The 25583-nt window shown below is 36.3% G+C and overlaps 1 protein-coding gene across 2 annotated transcripts in view; it reads left to right on the top strand.

Moving 5' to 3' along the window:
- The first annotated feature begins 207 nt into the window (after positions 1-207).
- SCYL3 (SCY1 like pseudokinase 3) overlaps positions 208-25583 on the top strand; it is a 32931-nt gene continuing 7555 nt past the window's right edge. The window contains exons 1-8 of one of the 2 annotated variants that reach the window (XM_081948782.1): positions 208-540; positions 5065-5271; positions 7673-7858; positions 8904-9017; positions 9897-9953; positions 21237-21339; positions 22960-23071; positions 23630-23707. In XM_081948782.1, the coding sequence (XP_081804908.1) occupies positions 5107-5271; positions 7673-7858; positions 8904-9017; positions 9897-9953; positions 21237-21339; positions 22960-23071; positions 23630-23707 (815 nt within the window). In that variant the 5' untranslated portion in view covers positions 208-540; positions 5065-5106. Of the gene's footprint in view, positions 541-921; positions 943-5064; positions 5272-7672; positions 7859-8903; positions 9018-9896; positions 9954-21236; positions 21340-22959; positions 23072-23629; positions 23708-25583 lie in introns of those variants that run through there. The other variant, XM_081948783.1, reaches the window with a different exon arrangement.

The following is a 25583-nucleotide window of genomic DNA, read 5'->3' as shown; positions in this document are numbered from 1 at the left end:
CCCCCCACACACACGCACAGTTCTTCCCGCTGGCGCACTTTTCTGCTTTTACACCGAAGAACAGTGCTCTAGTGCAGCCGCGTGAAAAGTGCCCTCGGGGACAACGCCATTTCATCCCAGGAAGCTTCTTCCATCATAAGACGACCATGCACACCATGCAAAGGCAAAATATTATTAGAAATTACGTGTGGCAAGAGTACCAGCGTTTTCAATAGCTTCCTAATCGGCATTTTTGATTAATTCTTTATTAATCAACATTTTCACGTCCCTGCGGTTAACAAGCTACCGCGGTCCCGCTCCGTCGACTAAGCCCTCCTTGCCAGTCTCTTCTGCCCTCATTCAATATGGCGCCACAGACCACTGCGCGGAGCGAAGGACGATCTTGTGGGCGTCAATGGATCCTCCGGTGTGATTCTATGGTCTGCGTAAGCCGGAAATTTACCTTCCCCTTCCCTCAGCGCTTGTTGTGGAAGTGGCTGTTGAGGAAGCGGGACGGTGAGGGCAGCTCGGTTCTTTCCTTCCCCCTCGGCGGGGTGGCAGGTGAGAGGGCGCCAGGCAACCGGCGGTGACAGCCCAGGCAATTCTGGGGCGGGGGAAGGGCGCTTGATTTCCCGGTACCGGGAGTAATTGCTCAGCTCGACGCTGCCGAGAAAGGATTAACTATTGGGACTCGGTGTCTTTTCAGGAGAGCTCTGGTCCCGGTCCCAGCGATTTTGCTTACCATGCAGTAAGCAGACTGCCTGCCATCAGCGCTGAGGCGCAGTTCAGGAAAGGAAGAGAGCAGCCCAACGTCGGAGCATTATTAGTGCCTTGTTTTATCGTCACAGAATTTTATTCCAGAAAGGTGGAGAGTCCTGTGACATTTTAAATATTAAGCGGCACATTTACAGACTGTAGAGTTCAATTGGACAAGTCAGTCAGTTTCTCTTTCTGCTCTGAAATGTAAGAGTAGGTCTCATGATCTGACATTGAGTTACAGACTTAATATTGCTTTATTTCATGATCTTTTGGCCCGCTTCTGTGTGTTTGTGTTTGAAACATTTTTTTTCTGCCTAGACATCTGTTCCTTACTTCTCACAGTGGGGCATCCCACATTGTACAACTTTTTAGATAGGTGACCAGAGCTTGTATATTTCCCTGTGAGTGAATGATCCAGTGAATAGCTGAGTGACATAGCTGAGCCAGGAAGCAGAATGAAATACTGAGAGTTAACAGGGAACACAGGAATAGCATGTTGTAAGCCATCTAGAGCCACACAATGGAAATGAGGGGAACGTACATTAAAAAATAAGAATGATGCATCTGTTTTGGTATTTCTGGTAAATGTGTTGCTTCACTTTTAAAAAAAGGAGTCAGTGGTGGTCAAACTAAATTTGTTCTATGAGTCTCCAAACTTTAAATTTTCTGTGATTTATGTGCATTGCATTTACTATTTATCACTTCGATTTGTGCTTTGTGTTTTCCACCATTATCTCTAAATGGATACAGAAACACAGTTAAACAAATAGTCAACAAATCCAATTAAAATTGAGACCCAGTTTGATTTAATGGTTAAGGCATCAGCCAAAACAGCCGGAGATGTTCAAGTGACACTTTAGCTATGAAAAGCCTGCTGGGTAGCTTTGGGCCAGTCACTCTATCAGCCCAACCCACTTCACTGGGTGGTTGTTGCGGGGACAATAGCAGAAGGATGGTGTGTTGGATATGTTCACCGCCTTGAGTTATTTCTAAACATAATAAGAGATATAAATTAAAAATAAAATAAAAACCCATGGCCAAAGAGGAATTTAAGTGCGAGGGAAACTTGTAGTTTTTGGCAACAAATTCTTATTGACTAATTAAAGTACAGAAAATGTTCTTTAACAATTTCTGGAATACCATGAATGTGCCTTTTTTATTGTATAAGCCTATGACTAGGGAGGAAAGAAAGCCAAACAATTTTGCCAAAATGTAAATACAAAAAAAAGCAACCACCAGAGGGCCTTAGTTCATATGGTCAGTCACTGATGTTGAAATGAACTTCAGTTACTAGTGGAACACTTTTGCATTCTTTTCAGTCAAAGAGAAATTTGGGAAGCCTGTAGAATAGAGATTTTGATGTTAAATTGAAAGGCAAATCCAGTAGTGGTAACATGGATTATTTCAGTTTATATATATAAACTTATTCAATATATGTTTACTTGCCTCTACAATTAATTTTCCATTCCTTCCCTTCCATTTGCATTGAAGGGATTCTGCTCCAAATTGTATGTATGGGGAAAAATGAATAATTAAAAGCTTCTGTTTCTGCTGATTTTCTGCCTTCACTTTAATCAATTAAGGCAAATGATATATTTCATGATTCCTTGGGTGAAAAGAAACTGATAGTCTTTACATGCTACAATTTGTTTATAAAGTTTTTTATTTTTTCATTTTCATAACAAAAACCACATGTATAGTATTACATAACCAACATTATATTATATTGTTAAATATTTACATCAATTCGTCTTACCATCAACTCCCAAAAACGATTATTGATTCTTCTGCTCTCCATACACCATATTTGTACCCTGTCCATCACTTTCTTTTCCCTCTCTCCTCCTCTTCCCTACCTCCTTCTTCCCTGCCGTCCTTCTCTTCTCTACTTCCCCCTCCTCTCTCCTTCTCCTCTCTCTTCTTTCCACCCCTATCCTTCTCTTCTTCCCTTATCTCTCTCCTCTACTTCACACTCTTCATCTCATTTACTTGGTGTATTTCAGCCTCTGAGTAAGCTCCATTTTATGTTGATGGTATTTAAAATTCCATTTCAATATACATATTTGATTTTAACATATATCTTCCTCCTCCTTTTTTAAAAAGGAAAAAAAGTATACGTATATAGTAATTATATATATAGATTTTAAAAACCCAGCCTATTTTTGGCCGAGATGTAGACCTCGTTACGATTCCCAGCTATTCTCATCATTATATTTAGATAGTTATGCATCCTTATACACCCCAAATTTGTAGTTTTGTCTTTACAATCTCAATTATTTTCCATTATAAGTATATTTCATGTTCCCCCTCCATTTTTCCATATCTTGACTTAGCTTACTCTTAATTGTCTTCAAATAACAATCCTTACTGTTCAGTGTTCATTACATTTCCATTAATCTATTATGTAGAATAACAAGTGGTACACACCTCACTTTGTTCATTATCTTAAGAGTTCTATATGTGTCCATATTTCATATATTTTAACCTATACTTAATTATCCTTCCATTGTCATATTCAATCAATTAGCAACTCAGTTTAATTATCATGTATAAAAGTGAATCACCTACCTCTACTTTTCATTCTCCACATAACGGTTTCATATTTGTCCATATACCATATATTTTAAACTTTATTTAATTATCTTTCCTTTATCAAATTCAATCACTTTAGCAACTCAGTTTAATTATCATATATAGGAGTAAACCACATTTCTCAACTTTATATTTCCCATATAACAATTTCTAATTGTCTGATTTTTTCCTAGTAAATCTTTTGTATTCTCTATTCCTGTCTTCACTTCTCTATTCCTGTCTTCTCCCTTTTCTTTGTTTTGACATGTCCACCCTCTTCAATTTTCCCCAAACCACTGTCAAACCCAGTGAAATCTTTTGTATTTCCCTTTGTTGGGGCGTAACCCCCCTCTTCAGTTTTCCTTATGCCACTGTCAAACTCAATGAGATCTTTTGTCTGCTTTTTATTTCCTTTTGTTGGGACACATCCACCCTTTTCAATTTTCTCTATACCACTGTCAGACCCAATGAAGTTTTTTGTCTGCTTTTTATTTTCCACTGTTTCTACCCCTTCATGGTACAAATTTAAATAGTTCTTTTTGCAACTTTGAATATTACCTACTATTTATGTGCAGTTGCTTACCAATTCAAAATAAGAAAATAATTTATAGGACAGATGCAAAATCTTGGAAACTCAATACTATTTTGTAAACTTCCTCTGGTTTTTGCACATTTCTTAAAGAGACTTAAAAGTGTTTATGTTTGCCTCTGCCTTCTTTGCAGACCTAAAAATTTTCTTTGGTCGTTTTGCATATACTGTACAGTAGCCCTCAGCTTCCAAAGTTCATTTAGTAACTGTTCAAAGTTACAATGGCATGAAAAAAGTGACATATGACCATTTTTCACATGACAATTGCAGCATCCCCATGGTCACATGATTTACATTTAGATGTTTGACAACTGGTTCATGTTTATGATGGTCACAGTGTCCTGGGCTCAGCAAAGTCAATGGGGAAGCCAGATTCACAACAGCTGTGTGACTAATTCATCAACATCAAATGTGGCAAGCAAGGTCACAAAATAGGGCAAAACTCAAATTTCTCACTTAGCAACATAAATTCTGGGCTCAATTGTGGTTGTAAGTCGAGGACTACCTGTATATATAAGTTCCCCATAGATTTTCCCCATAGATTTTCAACAATATTCAAATCTGGTTTCTGTGAAGACCATTTCCAAACCTTGATTTTTCTTTCTTCTATACTTCATAGTTAATTTAGAGATTCAGTAGTGCATACAAACTGACTTAACATTTTTCATATTCTGTAGAAGATCAGTGTTTTGGTTAAATTGTTCTCAGTAACAGTGTTATGTTTACTTTAAGATATGCACATATACTTAAAAACTTGAAATGTTTATGTTCAAGGCATTGGTAGACATTTAAACATTTTTCTTAAGATTACTTCAGTATAGTCATAGGTATATCAACCTGGAAGACCTACTCTAATTAATATGAGTTACTCTGTAGCTAATTGGTTTACATTTTCAGTTTTAATCTCACATCTGTCATAAAGGAGTTTGTGAAAAGTTCTTTTTTCTTACATTCCCCCTGCTTTGTACAAAGAAGGAAAGGGTGGAGAATGGGGAGGGCACCATGTAAATACCAACACATAGGTTTCTGGATTGTACAAATGATTCATACTGTGTAATTGTAAGATTTGTATTATGGCATAATCACAATTTGTTATAAATGCTGATGAATGTAAGGAATTTTTCACTAATTTGGACCAATTTGTCTGAAATCATTTCTCTTTAAAGCTTCTACTATAAAATATATTCCAAGACACCTTGAGTTAGGTAATGGGATCAGAGAACAGTGCTTTAAAGCGGGATGCAGTGGATGAACCTTCATTTACACTACCTTCTGGAGTTAATATTTATTCAGCAACATTGCACCATGACAAACTTGCTTCAGTGTTTGTTTACAACAGAGAGAATGAAGACAATGTTAACAGAGCTGCCAAGGTATTTAAATATTTATTATATTATCACTATTTGCATAGAAATTTCTGAAATTTCTTTTTTGTAGAAATTTCAAGGGCAATTTATGGAGAGAAGAAACATGGCCTTTGAAATGGCAGTACAAAAGATAAAATTGAGCTTAATTCTTAGTGATTACTGATATACCATGGAATGTATAGCCCCATAGAGTATTATTCTGACAGTATTATGGTTGGATTCACATAACTTACTTGATCATTGTTTGCTCTGTTATAATTTATTGAATATATTTGTTGTGTTTGTATTAACATTAAAATATAAACAATGTTTTACAAAAAACTGACTGTATTTTCACAAGAAATTAGCAATTGTATTATGCTTAGTATTTTAAATTCCGTTTGCATTCAAGCCAAGTCATAGAAGAACAAAATATTGATAATGGTTAGACATATAAATATAAGTGCCTCAGACACTAATAAATATTTGTAGAAACTGACCATTTTACATAATAGTTGCTGTCTGACCCAGTTCTTGCACTGATGACTTAATTGTGTGAGGTATAATTAGAAAGTTTTATAACTGCATGAGGAATTTGTGAATACATTCAGGCTAGTTGTTTTACAAAAAAAGCTATTTCTAATTATTTGGCTCAGAATTGCTTTGTTGAAATCACTAATACCATATCCTTAAGAGCTGAAGTGTTTCTATGGGCTGCTTTTTTGCTACTGCCATTTTCTGTATCAGATAATTATCCATATATTTTGCACCAAGATTGATTGGTTTGTTATTTGCACAATAAAACATTGTCTGAGATGAAAGCTTACGCTACAGTGAGAGGCAAGTTCATTATGTTGTGCTGTTGTTATGCCATATATTAGTGCTTAAAATAGAGGCAGAGGTGGTATCTGAGGATTTGACCTTTGTTTATGTATCACTATGGCTGATAAAATATTGCTGATTCATAACTATTCTAGATTGGTTGGCTATTATTTAGTAAATTGATAAATAAATAAAATTGCAGAATAAATTATATACTTCCTTACATGCAGGTAGTACTTGCTTAATGATTAGCAACTTAGCGACTGTTCAAAGTTACAACAGACCCCCCCCCCCATCAGTTACCCATCACTCGATGTTAAAATTTTAACACACATACCCCACTCAGGTCAGGGGATTACATTTTGGGCATTTTGCTAATGGCTCACATTTATGGCTACTTGCATCATTCTACAGTGATGTTACTGCAATTGTTGATTTTTTTGCCAGTTTCTGGCATTTACTTTCAGTTTCCAGCAAAAATATGTCCATGGGATAAAATGGATTTGAATGGGATGTTTCAGTATTTGGACATTTCAGACTCAAAATATTTTGCATTGTGCAGTCCTTGGGGCTTTCTGAACTCTCTTATAGCCATTTGTCCGAAACGGTATAGGGCTTCCTGCCTAGGCAGGGGGTTGGACTAGAAGACCTTCAAGGTCCCTTCCAACTCTGCTATTGTATTGTATTGTATTGTAACTTGGTTGTTTGCTTAAATATGTTTTATTAGGTAACTTGTTACCTCATGACTAGGTGACATCATCAATTTTACATATCTATAGTAAAGGAAGGTGATATTGTTCTTCAATTTGCATTGTCTGTGGTCTCCAAAATTGTTTTAAATACCTTCTGGTCAGGTGAGCTCAAAGAAGCTCTGTCAATTGCAATTTTATTAGTGTCTGTTCTACTTTACTTTATGGTCTTTTTAAAAAAAGGAATGCATGATCTGATCACAGGGTGTTAGTTCTTGTAATATGTTCTTTAATATAGTTGGGAACGTTTTAAGTATTCTTAGATTTTTTAAGTATATGGAATAAGCATATGAATTTATTTTAAGAAAAGTGAGCTAAAATTATTATACATATCAAATAGAGGCTATGACAAATTGCAAAAAGTAAATGTGAAAACTGTTCTTTGGGGAATCCTAAAGGTTTTGATTTTGTGTCTGCATTTATATTATTTGGATCATCACAGACATTTTCCATATTGTATAGAGTATTTGCCACTCGAGACTGAAACTTCCATAGAATTGTTTGTGAGTTGTCCTTCAAAAACATTACAGACTTATTGCCTGCATGTACATCACCTATTTGATGTTATTTAAAATTAGGCTTTTGGAGTGCCGGGATTTTCTGTCTCATTTTATGTATGGGGCTAGAATTTGAAACAAATATATAGCTGGAAATTCTGACTACTGGAGAGCAAGCTAGAATTAATTTTGTCCAAATATTCTAATGAAATACTCAATTTGCTTAATAACAATATGGAAATCATGCTATAGACAAGGAAGTGTATAATATTTGTCATCTTTCCCTTTTCACTATTGGATATGAAGCGTGTGCATATATGTATGTCATGCTGAGTGATTGTTTTGTTTGCATTTTGAAAGCACCTGAAAACTTTACGCCACCCATGCCTTCTGCGCTTCCTTTCATGTACTGTGGAATTAGATGGAATTCACCTGGTTACAGAGCATGTGCAACCACTGGAAATGGTCATGGAGGCTCTCTCTACTTCAGAGATATGTGCTGGAATCTATGATGTTTTACAGGCTCTTGTATTTCTTCATGATAGGGTGAGTGTGGCAGTTAAGCACTTTCCAATCAAAATAAAGAGAGAGACATATGGAGATAGGCTTTATTAGTTTTTTACTTTAATTACACTCTATTTACTATATCAAATGTCACATGTTTCTTTTTACTGCTTTAGTTTTCTTGTTTTTTAACATAATTTTGTGTCACCTAATGAAAAATAAATCACATTGTGCCATCTTTTTATATATGTGCATTTTTCATAGGCCTGATTTAGGGCATGTGCCCGAAGCAGAGTTATCATTTTGTTTCCAGTCTCTGTTCTAGATCCATCCTTTGATCATCATTTTTGTTAGCCTCGGAATGCTGAGAAAACTCATGAGCCAATCATTTATCTCCCAAGTAACCAATAGGAGAGTTCAAAAATGATACTCAAAATACCATTCTATTCCCTAAGATGTCATAATTTCCAGACTAAGAAAAATTTTCAATCTTATCTAAATAATAGAATTTAATTGCCACTATCAAATTTTCATTACATTTGATCTTTGAAAGAATAAGCAGTTATAGTATTGCAGGAGAGGGAACCATCTTATTGTCAAGTATTTTATTTCAATTAAAAACCCATTTTTAATTGGGTTGCTGGAAGTCAGCTTTATTACAATCAAACATTTTCTCTATTGCTTTGACAATGGTTACAGGTTGCATGGCTGGGCAGGATAATGTTCACCTAAGCTAGAGGTTGGGAGACAGCTGAACAAGAATTTAGGGTACCAGTATTTTAAATAGGGATGATGAAATTAACCTAACGGCTTGCTGATGGAAGTGGTTGCATTCTCTTTCTAGTTTAGTTAAATTGAAGACACCAAGGAGGTTGCCCTTTGTTTTTTTGTCCAGATGTCTGTCAGTAATAAACTGATTAGTGTAAACTTGGCCTGACATAACACACCTTTCTAGTTCTCCAGTGGGATATAAAGTTCCTCTGTGGTTTGTTGTCTCAGGATATCTAATTAGTACTAACAAGAGTTTTCTATTTAACTATTCCCAGTCTTACTGTGTATTTTTTATCTTTTTAAAAACACCTATTAGGGAAATCTAACCCACAACAATATCTGCTTATCATCTGTATTTGTAAGTGAGGATGGACACTGGAAATTAGGAGGCATGGAAACTGTCTGCAAGCAGAATGAAGCAACAGCAGAGGTAAAATCAAGCACCCTATTCTGTTGTCACACATAAGGGGACTACTTCCTGTTCCTTGAATGGTCTTCACCATTGCATTCCACTCTTGAATAATTTGGATATTTTTAGATTCCAGCATGTATGAGATTATAACTCAGTCATATTGCCTTATTTCTTTTATCAAAGCTGTAGGCAGTCTCCAAACTTAAAGTGCTGAACAAGAAGACACAAAGCTAATTGATAAGGTTCAGTGAACATTTACTTAGGGATATTGTTGCAATCTTGCAATGACATTCATATATATTTAGACTTTGCTAAAGATGAAAGAATATGATCTCCTTTATTTGATATAAAATAATTTTAAATTAGGATTCATTGCTGTGTTCTAATTGCTGTGGCATGTGAGGATTTGGTTTCCCAGCTTTGACCATATGAGAAAAGTGAAATTATTACTAAGGTTGTAAGAATGATAATCCGACTTTTGTATTTGCGAAGTGTACGATCAACTGAGATGGGACTGAAGCTACTATTAACTTTCAGTAGTTATCAATATTTCATATTGTCCAGTATACAGCAATTGCACTTCCTGTTCCTTTCAGACAAATTACACACCGTCTTTTAGAGACAGTGATTTTGCTTTGTAATAAAGCCATTAAAAAAAAATATTTCAAAATCTTATTACAGAAGTTTTGGTCTATATGCAACATAGTTTGAAATGATTCATTGGGATTTTGGAATGTCAGGTAATGCATCAAGAGTAGAGGGGTAGAGAAATGCTGTTGGTATTTGAATAAATATACAGAAGTGTGGTAAAGAAAGGACAAAGATAACAAATATAGATTTCTGTAGCTTCTTGTTTCTCTGCATTAATATAGTTTTCCATTGTTTCACCCATTGTAGTTTCTGCATAGTATCCAGTCAATACGAGAGAAGACAGGGATTCCACCTGAAGAACAGGTAGGTGTTATTGTTAACACTTCTGCTGAGACCAGTCTAAAAGATAACTTCAGAAAATAGTTTCTGTTAATGTGCGTTTAATTGTACATGTGTAGTAACCAAAAGGTAACTCTACAGCATCTATTGCATGCATATTATAAAAGATGTTTTATATCTTTTAAAGATATCAAGATAGTATAGCATCATTCAGTGTTGGACCCATCTGTAAGGAAAATTGATAAAATGTACCTAAGAGTTACATTCTTAAAATTTGTGTGAATCAGAATAATTTTTTATTCAAAATCTTTGCTTTTCTGAATTATGCAGGTACACTGAAACTTTGATTTAATAGTGAGTTCAGGAGTAGATGTCTTTGTCATTTACTTCCTATTACCTATTAAATCGTAAAATACATCATCATAGGAATGTCATTATGCAAATTATATAATGTATTTATAAAATGTTACATCATTTAAGCATGATACAAAATATATAATTTGTGTCATTTTACATCAGTTATAATCATTATATAAATGATATTAGATTTCATAAGTTCAAGAAGGATTTTTGTTGTATTGTTGAAGTCTGTCAAATTGAGTACAAAAAACATGTAAATATTAGGTGAAAATTTCCCCAAACCTCATTATTTACTATGATTTCTAGATCATCAATTGTTTGGAAGTTTTTTCCTGATATTTATTTGCATATCTATAGCAAAGGGTCTACTTTTAGTCTTTGAAAAAAATCAATTCTGCCCTGAGTTTTAGTTATGTCATATTTGTTTTCTTACCCCTTTTAAGTTTTCTTCTCCATGATAAATATATCCAGCTCTTTCTGTAGAACCTCATAGTACTTAATTTCCAATCCCCTCGAGTTTCCTGGCTTCTGTTCTTTGAATGCAGTCACTTTACCAACGTCTTTCATAAAATGTGCCCAGAAGTGGCAATCTTGCAAGTGACATTATGGTTCTGCAATATACCCTAAGATTTAATTACTTTTTAAGATACCTTGCTAACTCCGAATGTTGACTTAATTTATTATGACATTTAGACATTTTTCATGTGTACTGCTCCAAGCAGCATTCATGTGCTTTTGATTTATTGTACTTAAATGCAATTCTGGTTTGGGAAAACAAGGAAGAATACAACATCCCGGTGTATCTATATAAAAAAGTCAATGAAGATTAAAAACAAACAAATGGGTGAATGGAAGGACAGAAGTACTGTATTTTTCAGAGTATAAGATGCACCGGAATATAAGACGCACCCAGGTTTTGAAGAGGCAATTTTTTAAAAAAGTAGGTAGGTAGATAGAGGGATAGAGAGGGGGAGAAAGAGAGAAAATAGAATAGTTAGGTAGGGAGAGAGAGTAATTAGGTAGGTAGGTAGATAAAGGGAGAAAGAGAGAGAGAGAGAGAGAGAGAAATACAGTAGGGAGGGAGGGAGGGGGAGAGAGAGTATAGGTAGGTAGGTAGGTAGGTAGGTAGGTAGGTAGAGGGATAGAGAAATAGAGAGAGAGAGAGAGAGAAATATAGTAGATAGCTAGGGAGAGAGAGAGAGTAGGTAGGTTGGTAGGTACTTTACTTTTGCTTTACTTTTATTAGAGTAGATAAAGGGATAGGGAGAGAGAGAGAGAAATAGAGAGAGAGAGAAATACAGTAGGTAGGGAGGGAGAGTGTAGATAGGTAGAGGGATAGAGAGAGAGGAATAGAGAGAGAGAGAAATACAGTAAGTAGGGAGGGAGAGAAAGTGTAGATAGGTAGGTAGAGGGATAGAGAGAGAGAAATAGAGAGAGATAGAGAGAAATAAACTAGATAGGTAGAGAGAGAGAGAGTAGGTAGGTTGGTAGGTAGAGGGATAGAGAGTGAAAAATAGAGAGAGAGAAATACAGTAGATAGGTGGGGGGGAGAGTGTGTAGGTAGCTGGGTATAAATGTAGAGAGAGGGAGAGAGAGAGAGAAATACAGTAGGTAGGTAGGGAGAGAGAGAGAGTAGGGAGGGAGGGAGATAAAGGGATAGGGAGAGAGAGAGAAATATATATATATAGAGAGAAATACAGTAGGTAGGGAGGGTGTAGATAGGTAGAGGGATAGATAGAGAGAAATAGAGAGAGAGAAATACAGTAAGTAGGGAGGGAGAGAGAGTGTAGATAGGTAGGTAGAGGGATAGAGAGAGAGAAATAGAGAGAGATAGAGAGAGATAGAGAGAAATACACTAGATAGGTAGAGAGAGAGAGAGTAGGTAGGTTGGTAGGTAGAGGGATAGAGAGAGAAAATAGAGAGAAATACAGTAGATAGGTAGGGGGAGAGAGAGAGTGTAGGTAGGTGGGTATATTGCTGACAACCTGTAGCACCTAAAACTCATCAACCACTCTAACTAAACAGCTTTCCGAAAGGGGGGGGGGGAAAGGTTTTGCGCTCTGCAAACCTCCCCAAAACGGCCCGTTTTTCACGGAAATGGGCCCATTTTTTTCAAATAAAAGACATGAATAACTTGGGGGGGGGGGCTTGCAGAGTGCTGGTGGGAGCAAAAAGAGCAATAAATGGCCCGTTTTTCATGAAAACGTGCCTTTTTTGTCAAAAAAATTTGCATGCATAGCCTTATGGAGGCTTATAGAGTGCTGCTGGGGGCTGGTGGGGGGGCAAAAATTGGCCTATTTTCCACTCATTTCTGTCCTCCCCAGCCCCTAGGATATCTCTGAAAGCCTCCATAAGGCTCTGCACGGCCATTTCGGTGAAGGGGCTTCAGGAGGCAAAAAATGCTGTATTCTATGTATAAGACGCACCCAGATTTTCAGCTTCTTTTTAGAGGAAAAAAGGTGCATCTTATACTCTGAAAAATACGGTAGCTTGAAATCAGAGAATTGCTGTCATAATAAATAAGCTAAAATAGGCTGATGAAAGATGCTAAGAACAACACAAAAAACTTCTGGAATGTCTAAAAAAGTAGTGAAAAGAATGCCAGTTGGTTAATAAAAATAGCAAAATGCTAACAAATTGAAAAACAAACAAAAAGGCAAAAGTCCCACTATTTTAAGTCAGTCTCTTCCCCCCCTCCCCTTTCTCTTTCTGCGTGTGTGTCTGCTTGCCTGCCTCCCTACCTATCTACCTGTCATCTATCTTCTATTTATTTGTACCCCGACTTTATTATTTCTACAAATAACTCAGTGTGGCAAATACAGTGGGGCAAAAAAGTATTTAGTCAGCCACCAATAGTGCAAGTTCTCCCACTTAAAAAGATGAGAGAGGCCTGTAATTGGCATCATAGGTAGACCTCAACTATGAGAGACAAAATGTAAAAAAAACAAAAAAAAAACCCAAACAATCACATTGGCTGATTTGGAAAGAATTTATTTGCAAATTATGGTGGAAAATAAGTATTTGGTCAATAGCAAAAGTTCATCTCAATACTTCGTTATATATCCTTTGTTGGCAATGACAGAGGTCAAACATTTCCTGTAAGTCTTCACAAGGTTGGCACACACTGTTCCTGGTAAGTTGGCCCATTCCTCCAGGCAGATCTCCTTTAGAGTAGTGATGTTTTGAGGCTGTTGCTGGACAACGCGTACTTTCAACTTGCTCCAAAGGTTTTCTATGGGGTTGAGATCTGGAGACTGGCTAGGCCACTCCAGGACCTTGAAATGCTTCTTATGAAGCCACTCCTTCGTTGCCCGGGCAGAATGTTTGGGATCATTATCATGTTGAAAGACCCAGCCACGTTTCATCTTCAATGCCCTTGCTGATGGAAGGAGGTTTGCACTCAAAATCTCACGATACATGGCCCCATTCATTCTGTCTGTACACGGATCAGTCGTCCTGGTCCCTTTGCAGAGAAACAGCCTCAAAGCATGATGGTGCCACCCCCATGCTTCACAGTAGGTATGGTGTTCTTTGGATGTAACTCAGCATTCTCTCTCCTCCAAACACGACGAGTTGTGTTTCTACCAAACAGTTCTATTTTGGTTTCATCTGACCATATGACATTCTCCCAATTCTCTTCTGGATCATCCAAATGCTCTCTAGCAAACTTCAGACGGGCCCGGACATGTACTGGCTTAAGCCGGGGGACACGTCTGGCCACTGCAGGATCTGAGTCCCTGTCGGCATAGTGTGTTACTGCTGGTAGCCTTTGTTACGTTGGTCCCAGCTCTCTGCAGGTCATTCACTAGGCCCCCCCGTGTGGTCCTGGGATTTTTGCTCACCGTTCTTGTGATCATTTTGACCCCACGGGGTGAGATCTTGCGTGGAGTGCCAGATCGAGGGAGATTATCAGTGATCTTGTATGTCTTCCATTTTCTAATTGCTCCCACAGTTGATTTGTTCACATCAAGCTGCTTGCCTATTGCAGATTCAGTCTTCCCAGCCTGGTGCAGGTCTACAATTTTGTTTCTGGTGTCCTTTGACAGCTCTTTGGTCTTCACCATAGTGGAGTTTGGAGTGTGACTGTTTGAGGTTGTGGATAGTTGTCTTTTATACTGATAACAAGTTCAAACAGGTGCCATTGATACAGGTAATGAGTGCAGAACAGAGGATCCTCTTAAAGAAGAAGGTACAGGTCTGTGAGAGCCAGAAATCTTGCTTGTTTGTAGGTGACCAAATACTTATTTTCCACTATAATTTGCAAATAAATTCTTTCCAAATCAGCCAGTGTGATTGTTTTTTTTTTTACATTTTGTCTCTCATAGTTGAGGTCTACCTATGATGCCAATTACAGGCCTCTCTCATCTTTTTAAGTGGGAGAACTTGCACAATTGGTGGTTGACTAAATACTTTTTTGCCCCACTGGATACCCACCTTCATCCTCCTATTTTTATTATGTCATTATTTAATGAGATAATCTGTAGTCTGCTCAATAGAAACAAAGGTTAGCATTAAGCAAGTATTGCACTAATGCAGCTAACCTACTGAACCAGAGTTAAGACCATATAAGAAGGGGAATGTGGATAAATTTAAGATAGAACAAACACAAGCCATTTATCATAAATTGTAATATACTTTAAAAATATAATCTACTGATCATGTCAGAGAGTATTACAACAGATCATTGTTAGAAAACATCCCTTTCTGAATGTAATGAGTTTATTCAGAGTTTAGATTTCCAGAGACAGAGGAATTGCATCATACAGTACTAAAAATAGCTGATATTATTGTCAAACTGTTAAGTATAATCTTTGAGAAAATATGGAGAACCTAGTACAGTGATGGCTAACTTTTAAACCTTTTAAAACATCTACTAAAGGGATTAAATCCTCTCAGGGTAAACTACCAAAGACTTTTTTTTTTGCAATGATGGATAATTTAGCACTAATAGATAACATGGAGGCAAAGAAATAGCTTTGCTAGAGAATATACTTTCTTTTCAGAACAACATAAATCTTTTTCAAGGAGAGATATGATATAGACGTCCAGAAATCTTGCAAATAAAATTCTAGAAGCTGATATTTTACATACATCTTTTTCTGATCATAATCCAGTTCTTCTGGTACTTAGAAAAAAGAGTTTGAGTTATAGATGGAGATTAAATTAACCTGTTTTACAAAAGGAGATGGTTGTATGGTAAAGGACTATAAAAAGAAAGTGAATGAATACTTTGATAATAATCTGGGCAAAGGGCCAAATATAATGCTAGCAAAGCACTTATAAGGGGTCATTTTATAGAATACAATTGCTTCAGTGGTGGGATTCACAATTTTTTTTACTACCGGTTCTGTGGGTGTGGCTTGGTGGGCATGGAATGGCTTGGTGGGCGGGGCAGAGGAAGGATATTGTAAAATATTCATTCCTTCCCCACTCCAGGGGAAGGTTACTGTAAAATCCCCATTTCCTCCCTATCAGTAGAGACTTGGGAGGCGGAGAATAGATTGGGGCGGGGCCAGTCAGTGGTGGTATTTACCGGTGCTCCAAACTACTCAAAATTTCCACTACTGGTTCTCCAGAACTGATCAGAACCTGCTGAATACCACTTCTGAATTGCTTAGAGCAGGGTCTCCAACCCCTGTCCATGGACAGTCACCAGTTCCCGGCGTGCCAACAAGCAAAGCCCTATCTGCGGGATGCAGGCAGCACTTGAAACCACACACCCTCCAGTCCGCAGAACTAGTCCTTGATGCCCAAAAGGTATGGGGCTGCTGGCCTAGAGAAGAAAAAAAATCCCAGGAAAAGATACAAAAGGTATTGGATGAAACTAAACAGAAGAAAATTGAATTGCAAAAGACACCTGCGGATTCTAAATTAAATTAGACTCTACATCAAATTAAATTGCTATGTCAACAACTGTCTATGTTAATAGTTTAAGAAATAGAAACAAAATTGAATTCTGTGAAGCAAAGACATTTTGAATTTGCAAATAAACCAGGAGGATAGTTGGGATATAAACTAAGAAGGAAAGTGAAAAGAGAATGGTTGAGAAAATGTGTGAAGGTAATAATGTAATAATAATAATAATAATAATAATTTTTGATCTTATCAAAAAGTCCATAATTTTTATTATAACTTTTGCAACAAGCAGGAGCTAGATGTTTCTAAAATAGATGAATATTTATTAAGACAATAGTTACCTAAATTCTCACAAATTCAGACAACTTATGAATGATTCAATAACTACTTTTGAAATATCAGAAGCCATTAAAAAATGAAATTAGGCAAACCTCTAGGTCCAGATGGTTTAACAAAGCAATATTATAAATGTGTTAAAAATGAACTTCTTCAGACACTAAAGCAGGGGTCTCAAACTCACATCAACAAGGCAGCATCACATGACATATTGAGACTTTTTGCCCCCTCACTAAATCGGGCATAGGCATGGCCATCATTGACGCATCTGGCCTATGGGCCACGAGTTTGAAAGTCTTGCACTAAAGGTTATAATGAATGACATATTACAGGGGGGAAAGATACCTCAAATGTGAAAAGAAGCTAATACAAGTAATCCTCAACTCATGACAGTAATAGATCCTGCCCATTTCGGCCATAAGATGGGAGGAGTTTAATTGAAACTTATTAAGCAAAAGAGCCCTCATTCTGGATCACCCCAATGCATACATTAAATGAAATAAGGGTGAATGAAGGGGTCATTAAATGCATATGGGGTGCCTCAGGGATGCCTGCCTTGGGCCTCTCAAGGCATCCCCCACCCCCTGAGATACCTCGGTGCTCTGCTTCCTTTCCTTGGGGTCCCTGCAGCCATCTCCACCCCTCTCAATCCTTGCTTACATTCCAGAGATCTGCAGAACTCATTGTGGGCTGTTTTTACTGGGCCACGTGGAGCAGCCGTTTAAAAGGGCAATGAAGAGGGAGATGCTTTTTCTTGTTTGAAATCTGACTTGGAAGGCAAAGCTGTTCTCCCCCCCCCCTCCCCGCCCTCTGCATCATCATTTTAACACTTAACCCTTCATTGTCTGTTCTCGGAATCACTGCACCAGCTCCTGTTTCTCCCCCTTCCTTTTAAAACTTTTCAAAAACAGGAAATACAAAAATTGCAAAGTACAAACTGTGGCTCATTATCCTATTTTGAGTTAAAGGGACCATACAGAAAGGCAGAAGGCTTTGCTGAGGTCAGTTTGCAACCGTTGCTCTACATGGTCCAATAAGAATGGCACACAATACTGAATTCTGCAGATCTTCGGAAAGTAAACAAGGACTGTGAGGGGTGGAACAGGCAGGCAAAGCAGGCCCAGTGCCTTTGGGGACAAGGATGAAGGGGAAAGAGAAAGGTGTGCCTGCTTTAGTGTTTCTGCAAAGTTATGATGTGCGAATGACTGAATAACTTTTGTAAAATTCTTATCTTTGAATCATGGTCATACATGGCTTTTGGGAGGTCTGTTGTAACTTTGAATGGTCACTAAATGATCTGTCGTACCTCAAGGATTGCCTGTATTGCATTATATGCTGACTCTGTAAACCGCTTAGAGAGGGCTGTAAAGCGCTGGGAAGTGGTATATAAGTCTAAGTGCTATTGTTATTCCTATTGCTATTACTGAAGGAAGGCCAAGACGTCACAAGCATAAAGAATTATAGACCAATTTTATTACTAAACAATTATTATAAACTTTTTGCTGCAATTTTGGCGGAAAGATTAAAGAAGGTTTACACGAATATATTCATGAAGATCAATCTGGCTTTCTCCAAAAAAGACAGTTAAGGGATAATGTAAGGACTGTTTTGAATATTATTGAATATTTACAATATCATAATGAGAAACAGCTTTAATATTCTTAGATGCAGAGAAGGCCTTTGACAATTTAAATTGGGCTTTTATGTTCAGAGTTTCGGAAGATATGGACTTTGTGGAGAATTGTATTCAAGGAGTTAAAGCACTTTATACATCAGGAGCAAGCAAAGATTATTATTAATGGAGATCTAACCAATTCATGTGAAATTCAAAAGGGTATGAGACAAGGATGCCCCTTATCTCTTTTGTTGCTTATATTGGTGTTGGACATATTGAATAGAGATATTAGGCAAGATGAGAAAATAGCAGGTATAAATATCAACAAGGAAGTTTATAAATTGAGGGCATTTGCTGTTGACAGTTATATTTTTGCAAGATCCGAAAAATAACAGAATATTTGATGAGGAAATTAAATGAGTTTGGGGTTTTAGCAGGTTTTAAAATAAACAAACAGAAAACAACAATGCTTATCAGGAATATGACATCTCAGGACTGTGATATATTGACTGCATTTATCATTATTGGGTAGAATATCTGTAATTAAAATGAATGTTTTACCAAAGATGGTTTTTTGTTTCAAACGTTACCAATACTTGCAACTGATACTCCATTTAAACAAAGGCAGATGGATATTTCTAAGTTTATATGCCAAGGGGAAAAAAACAAGAATTAGATATAAACTTGTGTAAGATGCTAAGGAAAGAGGGGGTTTGCATTTATCAGATTTGAAATTGTATTTTGATGCTGTTTGTTTGGTCTGACTAAAAGTGGGTGAACCTCTAAAATAAAAGGCTACTTGATTTAGAGGGTCATGAATTAAGATTTGGATGGCATGGTTATCTCTATGGTATGACAAGTTTAAAGTAAATGTTGATTGTAATAATCGTTTTGTTAGATGTGCCATCCTAAGAGTTTGGAATACATATAAAGCAAGTTTTCTATGAAGATGCCTCTCTGGGTGTCACCCAAGGAAGCTTTTTTTAAGGAAAAAAATGGTGGTGAAGCCAGACTGGTGGACTTATGGTCAATTAATATCTTTTAATTTTGGTGATCCTATCCTTAAGTCTAGGGAGGAATTAGAATCAGAACGACGTGTCTGCCATTGGTTTACATATTTACAATTGAAAGAAAGATTTAAATCTGACCAAAAGAGTTATGGTTTTGATTTTGTGAAAAATGAATTAGAAATCCTACTGCGTGATAGTGATGAATATATTATTGCTAAGGTCTATAAATTGTTATTGAATTTGAATTTGGAAAATGAATATGTAAAGCACTGCATGATTCAGTGGGTAAGGAACTTTGGATATAATGTAATGCTTGAACAATGGGAGAATATGTGGATGAAAGATTTAAAATTTACACTAAATTATAATTTAAAAGAAAACTTCTATAAGACGATGTATTTAACACCATATAAGTTGTCCAGAATGTTTAAAAGTATTTCAAATAAACGTTGGAAATGCAAAAGTAGACGGGACCTTTTATCACTTATAGTGGACCTGTGATACACCAAAGAAATATTGGAGTAGGATTCACATCCTAATACAGAAGATTTTAAAAGTCAATATGAAGATAAAACCAAAAACTTTTCTTTGGGGTTAAGGACACTTTGATTTCCACAATGGACGAATGGCAGCAAAAATTGATGGAATTAGCAGAGCTGGCTAAACTGACTGCTTTGATTAAAGAAAAAAAAAACCCCACAATTTTGTTTCTACTTGGAAACCACAACTGGCCTTTGTGCTCGAAGTGGAAAAAAATAAACTTTGATTTTGGGGAAATTTTACTAAGTGGATAGGTTTGTTGCTATAGAAATGGCTGGTTTATAGTATTATGTAAAAGTAAAATGTTGAGGTTTGATGTTATTATCTTATTCTACTGCACTAAAGGGAGTCGGAAGTCAATGCCTTTTCTTTCTTTTTCTTTTTTCCTATACTTTTCCCTCCCTTTCTCCCTCTCCTATCTTTCCTACTATTTTCTTTTGTATTATATTATAACATTAAAAAAACAGCTCTTATCAAATTGAAGACAATATGTTGGGCTAGAAGCATGAATTTTTATGAAACATTAAAACAATTTGCAGTTATACGATATATATATTTGTTTCTGTAAAATTTCATGTTGTTACTTTTAGCTGATTCTTCTTGCTTGATTTTGCTTTTTACTTTTTATGTCATTTCTCAGTTTGATAAGAAATCCCTTTAACACACATCTAGATAATTTCTAAATATTTTAGGTAGCATATATAAGACAAAAATCCTCTGTGAAACACTATTTAAGATGTCATTTTAAATTAATGATGAACCATTAATGAATACATCAAGTATTCAGTATTATACTTCAAAATTTCTACTGCTACAGCCAGGTGGATAAGCAGCTAATTGAACAAGCATCAAATATCAACTAATTCATCTATCTGTGGTAGTAGAAATGGTGAATTCAAGAATATTGACAAAAATATGTTACTCCTAGAAAATAATGCAATATTTTCTATATGTTCACAAATTTGATCACTTAATTATTTTCCTGAAATTTTGTTTTATTATCAGACTCTCATCTGTAATTTCAGTTTATTCCCCTAATTGAACATGATAGAAATTACTTGTTATGAGTATTTTGTATCATTTCTGTCCATTATTCGTGAAATAATGTCTGTAGGTTCTTTTACCATCCTGGAAGTAACTCTTGTGGTTCCGAAAGCCTGTTCTTTAAAAAAATAGCTCCGTTTTCTCTAAACCTTTCTTGTAGAGCCTTTTCTTGCTTTTTATCTTGTCCTACTTAATGCAATTCACCCATTGCAAGAGTTCCTTCCCTGATTATGTCCTTGATTTCACGACCAAAAAAGTTCTTTAATGTATCTCTTACCAAATGCTGTGACTCTGGCCGTAGCCTTATTGTATGTCAAACAGTTCTTCCTAGATTATATGCTGTTTCTTCTATACTCTATGCATTTCTTTTTTATTTAAATTTTAGTCACCTCCTTTTGGTAACTTATCTCTGACATGGTACTCTTTGTATTTCAGTAGAAAGACGTATATACTGTATATTTTTAAATACTTAAGGAAATATGGTATATTTAAAAGTAATGTTTCAGAAATGGTTAGTGTCTTCCATATAATATTTTTATTCCACAGTCTGTAGATTTCCAGCTTCTTCCTGAAGGCCATGGGCATTCCCGAGATGCCTACTCATTTGGTGTAATGGTTGAAAAACTGCTTAGTTTTTTAAATGAAGAAGGTAAGAATTCTTGGAAATAGAATGTATTGCCTTAAATGTAAATATACTCACAATTCAGAGTAGATAAAAGAAAATACTTTATATACAGTGCCTATCCCCCTGCAACTTCCAAATACACAGAGGATCCATCTTGGGGGTAAGGGTGTCTGGGAGCTACTTGGCCTCAGCCCAACAGCTCTGAGGCAGAGGAAGAATGAGTTTTTCCGGCCTTGGAGAACTGTGCCCCTTCACTGTGGGATGATGGAGAAAGCTCAGTTCTTCACTCCCACAATTATATACAGCAAGATCTGGAGAAGATGAGGCTTTGTCTCCCTTGGGGGAATATATAAAACATGATAGCTCTTGAGATCCAGGTGAGCCGAAACCTTCCTTTTGTTAGGATTGAGGAGGAGGTGGGCAATGAGGAACATGTTTTCGGGATAGTGGATCAACCACCGCTGGGCTCCAGTGCAGGCTCTGGGAGACTTCATGAGTTTCTTTCCCTTTGAGGTTGCAGCACTGGAGTGGGATGAAATGGCACCCAACTCCAGGCTGTTGTCAGGAGAGGCGAGGAGCTGTTGGCAGGTGCAACTTGTTCCACACCTACCCAGTGCACCCACCCAGCCATGCCCACCCAGCTGTGCCCAGTTGGACGCTTTGAATCATCCGCACCGAGTCATCTGTGCCAACCTGATTGCGCCCACTTGTATGCGCCCAGTTGGCCAATGTGAACTGTTCAGCACTGACCCAGCTGCATCCACCCAGCCACACCCACTGGTCTGAGCCCACCTGGCCATAACGAGTCATCTGTGCAGACCTGACATGAGCCTTGTCCACTCCCCCCGGCCATGCCCACAATCCACATTGAGCTGGCCACTGTGAGTCATCCCGTTCTGCTTTAAAGAATACAAAATAAGAAAGTTCTGGTTTTAGTAATTAAAAATGTAAAATGATAGAACAATTTTCTCTCCAAAGAAACTGAAATGTCCATTATTTGTGCCATGATATTTTTTTCAGCAGGTAATTAAACAGAGTAGGTTTCTTTACAAGGTCCGGTACATACTTCACATAATGTTGTAAAATACTGCCTTTTAAAGCCAGCTGTTAATAACTTCAGGGATTGTGTATTAGAATCCTTAGAAGGGGGTTTTCAAAACACAGTGTTATATATCAAGGCAGCAGTGGTTTGAATATCCTGCTGTATAGATTGGATCAAGAATTGATTTAAAAGTTGACAATTTTTAGTGTAATTATTTTTTGTCTTTAACTTTAAATTTTGGAATCTTGATTCCAAACAGAATTATTCTGTGCTTTTGACATGTGGAGCAAATAAACTTATAAACTCTGCTATGGAAGTTTGTTTTCTCAGAATTTTTAAGTAGAAAAATCTGTTCTTCACTTCCATTCCTTTGAAATAATTTTCTGTTATATTTAGTTGCCATTTCAGTACTTGTATCTCCATTTAGCTCATTTTATTTTCTTCCGTAGCCACTATAACGAAAAAAGAAGCTGTTTTAAACAGTTAATGTTTGCTTAAGGTGCAAAAGAATAAATCATTTTCATTTTTCACTATGCTCTCTTGATTTGACAGAACTGTTTTGTCTTTGTTTCAAAGAGAATTGATTAAATTTTGTGTTCTAGTTTCAGAGGATGTATTTTCCAGCTTTCAGCATACATTACGCTCCACTTTGCTAAATCCAGATCTAACATGCCGCTCCCCGTTGTCCAATCTACTGTTTCATGATTTTTTTAGGTAACTATGTTACTGAAATATAAACTAACTTGTCAAAGCTTTAATGTTTTGTTTTCTAATTTACATTGGTAAAAGGAGCTATATATTGTTAGCTAATTTCTATTGTTCTTTGCATTAGGAACTAAATAATACTGCAATGCAATTGCAGTTCAATTACATCAATCTTGGTGATATGTAAGATATGAGCAATGATTTGAATAGTTCCAGTATTTTTCATAATATGGAATCAATGCATAAGCAACACTAATTGAAAAAAATAAGCTTTGGTTTTAAAAGAATGATCAATACTGTTGTCTACATGTTGTTCTACTGCACTCAACCAGTTCTTATAGCATAGTTTCTGATGTGATGTAGTTCGTGCAGAGCCTGAGGCTGAAAATTTAACATGAATTGTTCTTGGGAGAAATCTCTTTTAAGTTTTTTGTTTTGATATCATTTCACTGTGAAGTATGATTGCATCTTTCTAATTGCAAATGAATCATTTTTATTTGTGGATGTTGAAGTATTCTATTCTGTTTGTATGTCTTTGCTCAATAATGGCCGTTTATCTTTTTTCAGAAATGATTTCTTAGAAGTGGTAAACTTTCTGAATAGTTTAACACTGAAATCTGAGGAGGAAAAAACAGAATTTTTTAAGTAAGAATAAATGTTGACTGTTTCATTTACTTTTGTATATTACTTTCCATGGAGTTTTATGACGTTTTTTGGTTGTTTGTTTGTTTGACTACAGTAACTTGATAAATTGAAAATAAAAATAACTGGGAAAGATGCTACCAGGTATAGTTCAGACAACCTCCTGAAATTGGATAGCACCATCAAATTGCAAGAAGCTAATTCTTTTTTTTTTTCATTTGTGCAAGTGGTTAAGTCATCCTCTAAAATCTAGGGGGAAAAATAAAATAAATGTTCAAAGTGGCAGTTCTAAAGCATGTTATGACGGTAATTCATTACTATATTCTGATAAATTTATCAGGAACTGAATTAATATGTCATTCTTTTCTATAATACTTTACCTTTCCAGTGAAAAAGAATAATTTGAAACCTTTTATATTAGAATTATGTATTTTCCTATTAACCTATGATATTGCTTGATATAGTTAAAATAATTATTATTTATTTATTGGCATTTTCATAAAGATTTGCATGAATGAAAATATGTTTAAAATTTCATTAAAGTTATTTGAAAGCAGTGACATTTTTCAAAACATAAAAATAATTTGCAAAAGAATGATATAAAAACTGTTTTGTTTATTATAAAGAGTGTCCAGAACATTATATGCGTATACTAAATTAGGCTGCTAAACAATTCTTGGCTTCAAGATTTATTTTTCTTGTGCCTTTGAATCAGTCTTCTTGGCAAAATTTCAGAAGTGGTTTGCCATTGTTTACTTCTCAGGGCTAAGAGTGACTGGTCTAAGGTCACCCAGCTGGCTTCATGCCTATTGTGGGACTACAACTCTGGGTCGCCCAGTTTCTAGCCTGATGCCTTAATCACTTCTCCAAATTGCTCTTTCAAAATCATACTGGCCCAGTATTAAAGATCTGCAAATTCCAAGGTCCTTAGTTTCAACCTTTCAACGTATTAATAAATAGCATGGGATGTTGCTTTTTATGATTGCTATGGTTTAGTGGTTTAGTACATCTGTAGTAGAAATCATTTTGGGACACCATTATTCATTGAGGTTTATTTGGAAATAATGTAAAATAGTATTTCTAAAATCTACAGTGATCTCCTTTGTTTTATTAACATTTAGAACCGGGTTACTTTTATTGCATCAGTTCACCAGAATCTTCCCCTCTTCCCTTTATGCATCTTTGTTGTCAACCCATATAAGACCCACCACTGCTGTGTCATCTGCATACTTCACGATATGATTTGTAGCAGATTTGGCCCAGCAGTCGTGGGTCATCAAGATGAACAGTAGCAGACTCAAGACAAAGCCCTGTGAGGAACCTGTAGGAGCACAAACTGTGGTCTATCAATAAGGAAAGCCAGTATCCAATTACATAAAGAACTATTAAAACCTAATATGCCCAATTTGTTCACCAAAGTTTGTTCACTCAAAGTATATCTGGAATTGCTTCAGATATTCAGGAGGATGACCTGATTATTGATAAGGAGTTGTAATCTACAAATATTCTAGACCAAATTAACACCCTCAATGGAGTTGCCTATATGAACTTCCTACTGGTCAGATATCATGAATTAGAGCTTTCAAATCCATAGTTGTGTCTTCATATGGAGAAAAAGTGGATCTTGTTATTGAGGGGGTGGAGGGGATATAAGGAACTTAAATATTTACCTTATTTTTCGCAGTATAAAACACTCCCCCCCCTAAGAGGGTGAAAATTTGGATGCATCTTATACATTGAATGTAACCAAAAACGTGAGGCATGGAGGAGATGATGGTCTGTGGCAATCCCTGTGGCCTGGAACAGCTGATTGGGGGTATTCTGGAAGGCCAATCCACCCACCAATCAGCTGTTCATGCTGAATCAGGCTGCAATAATG

Source organism: Natrix helvetica (genome assembly GCF_964273705.1).
Source record: "Natrix helvetica genome assembly, chromosome: 3".
In the NCBI taxonomy this organism is placed as follows: Eukaryota; Metazoa; Chordata; class Lepidosauria; order Squamata; family Natricidae; genus Natrix; species Natrix helvetica.
This window is presented reverse-complemented; position numbering and strand designations above follow the sequence as displayed.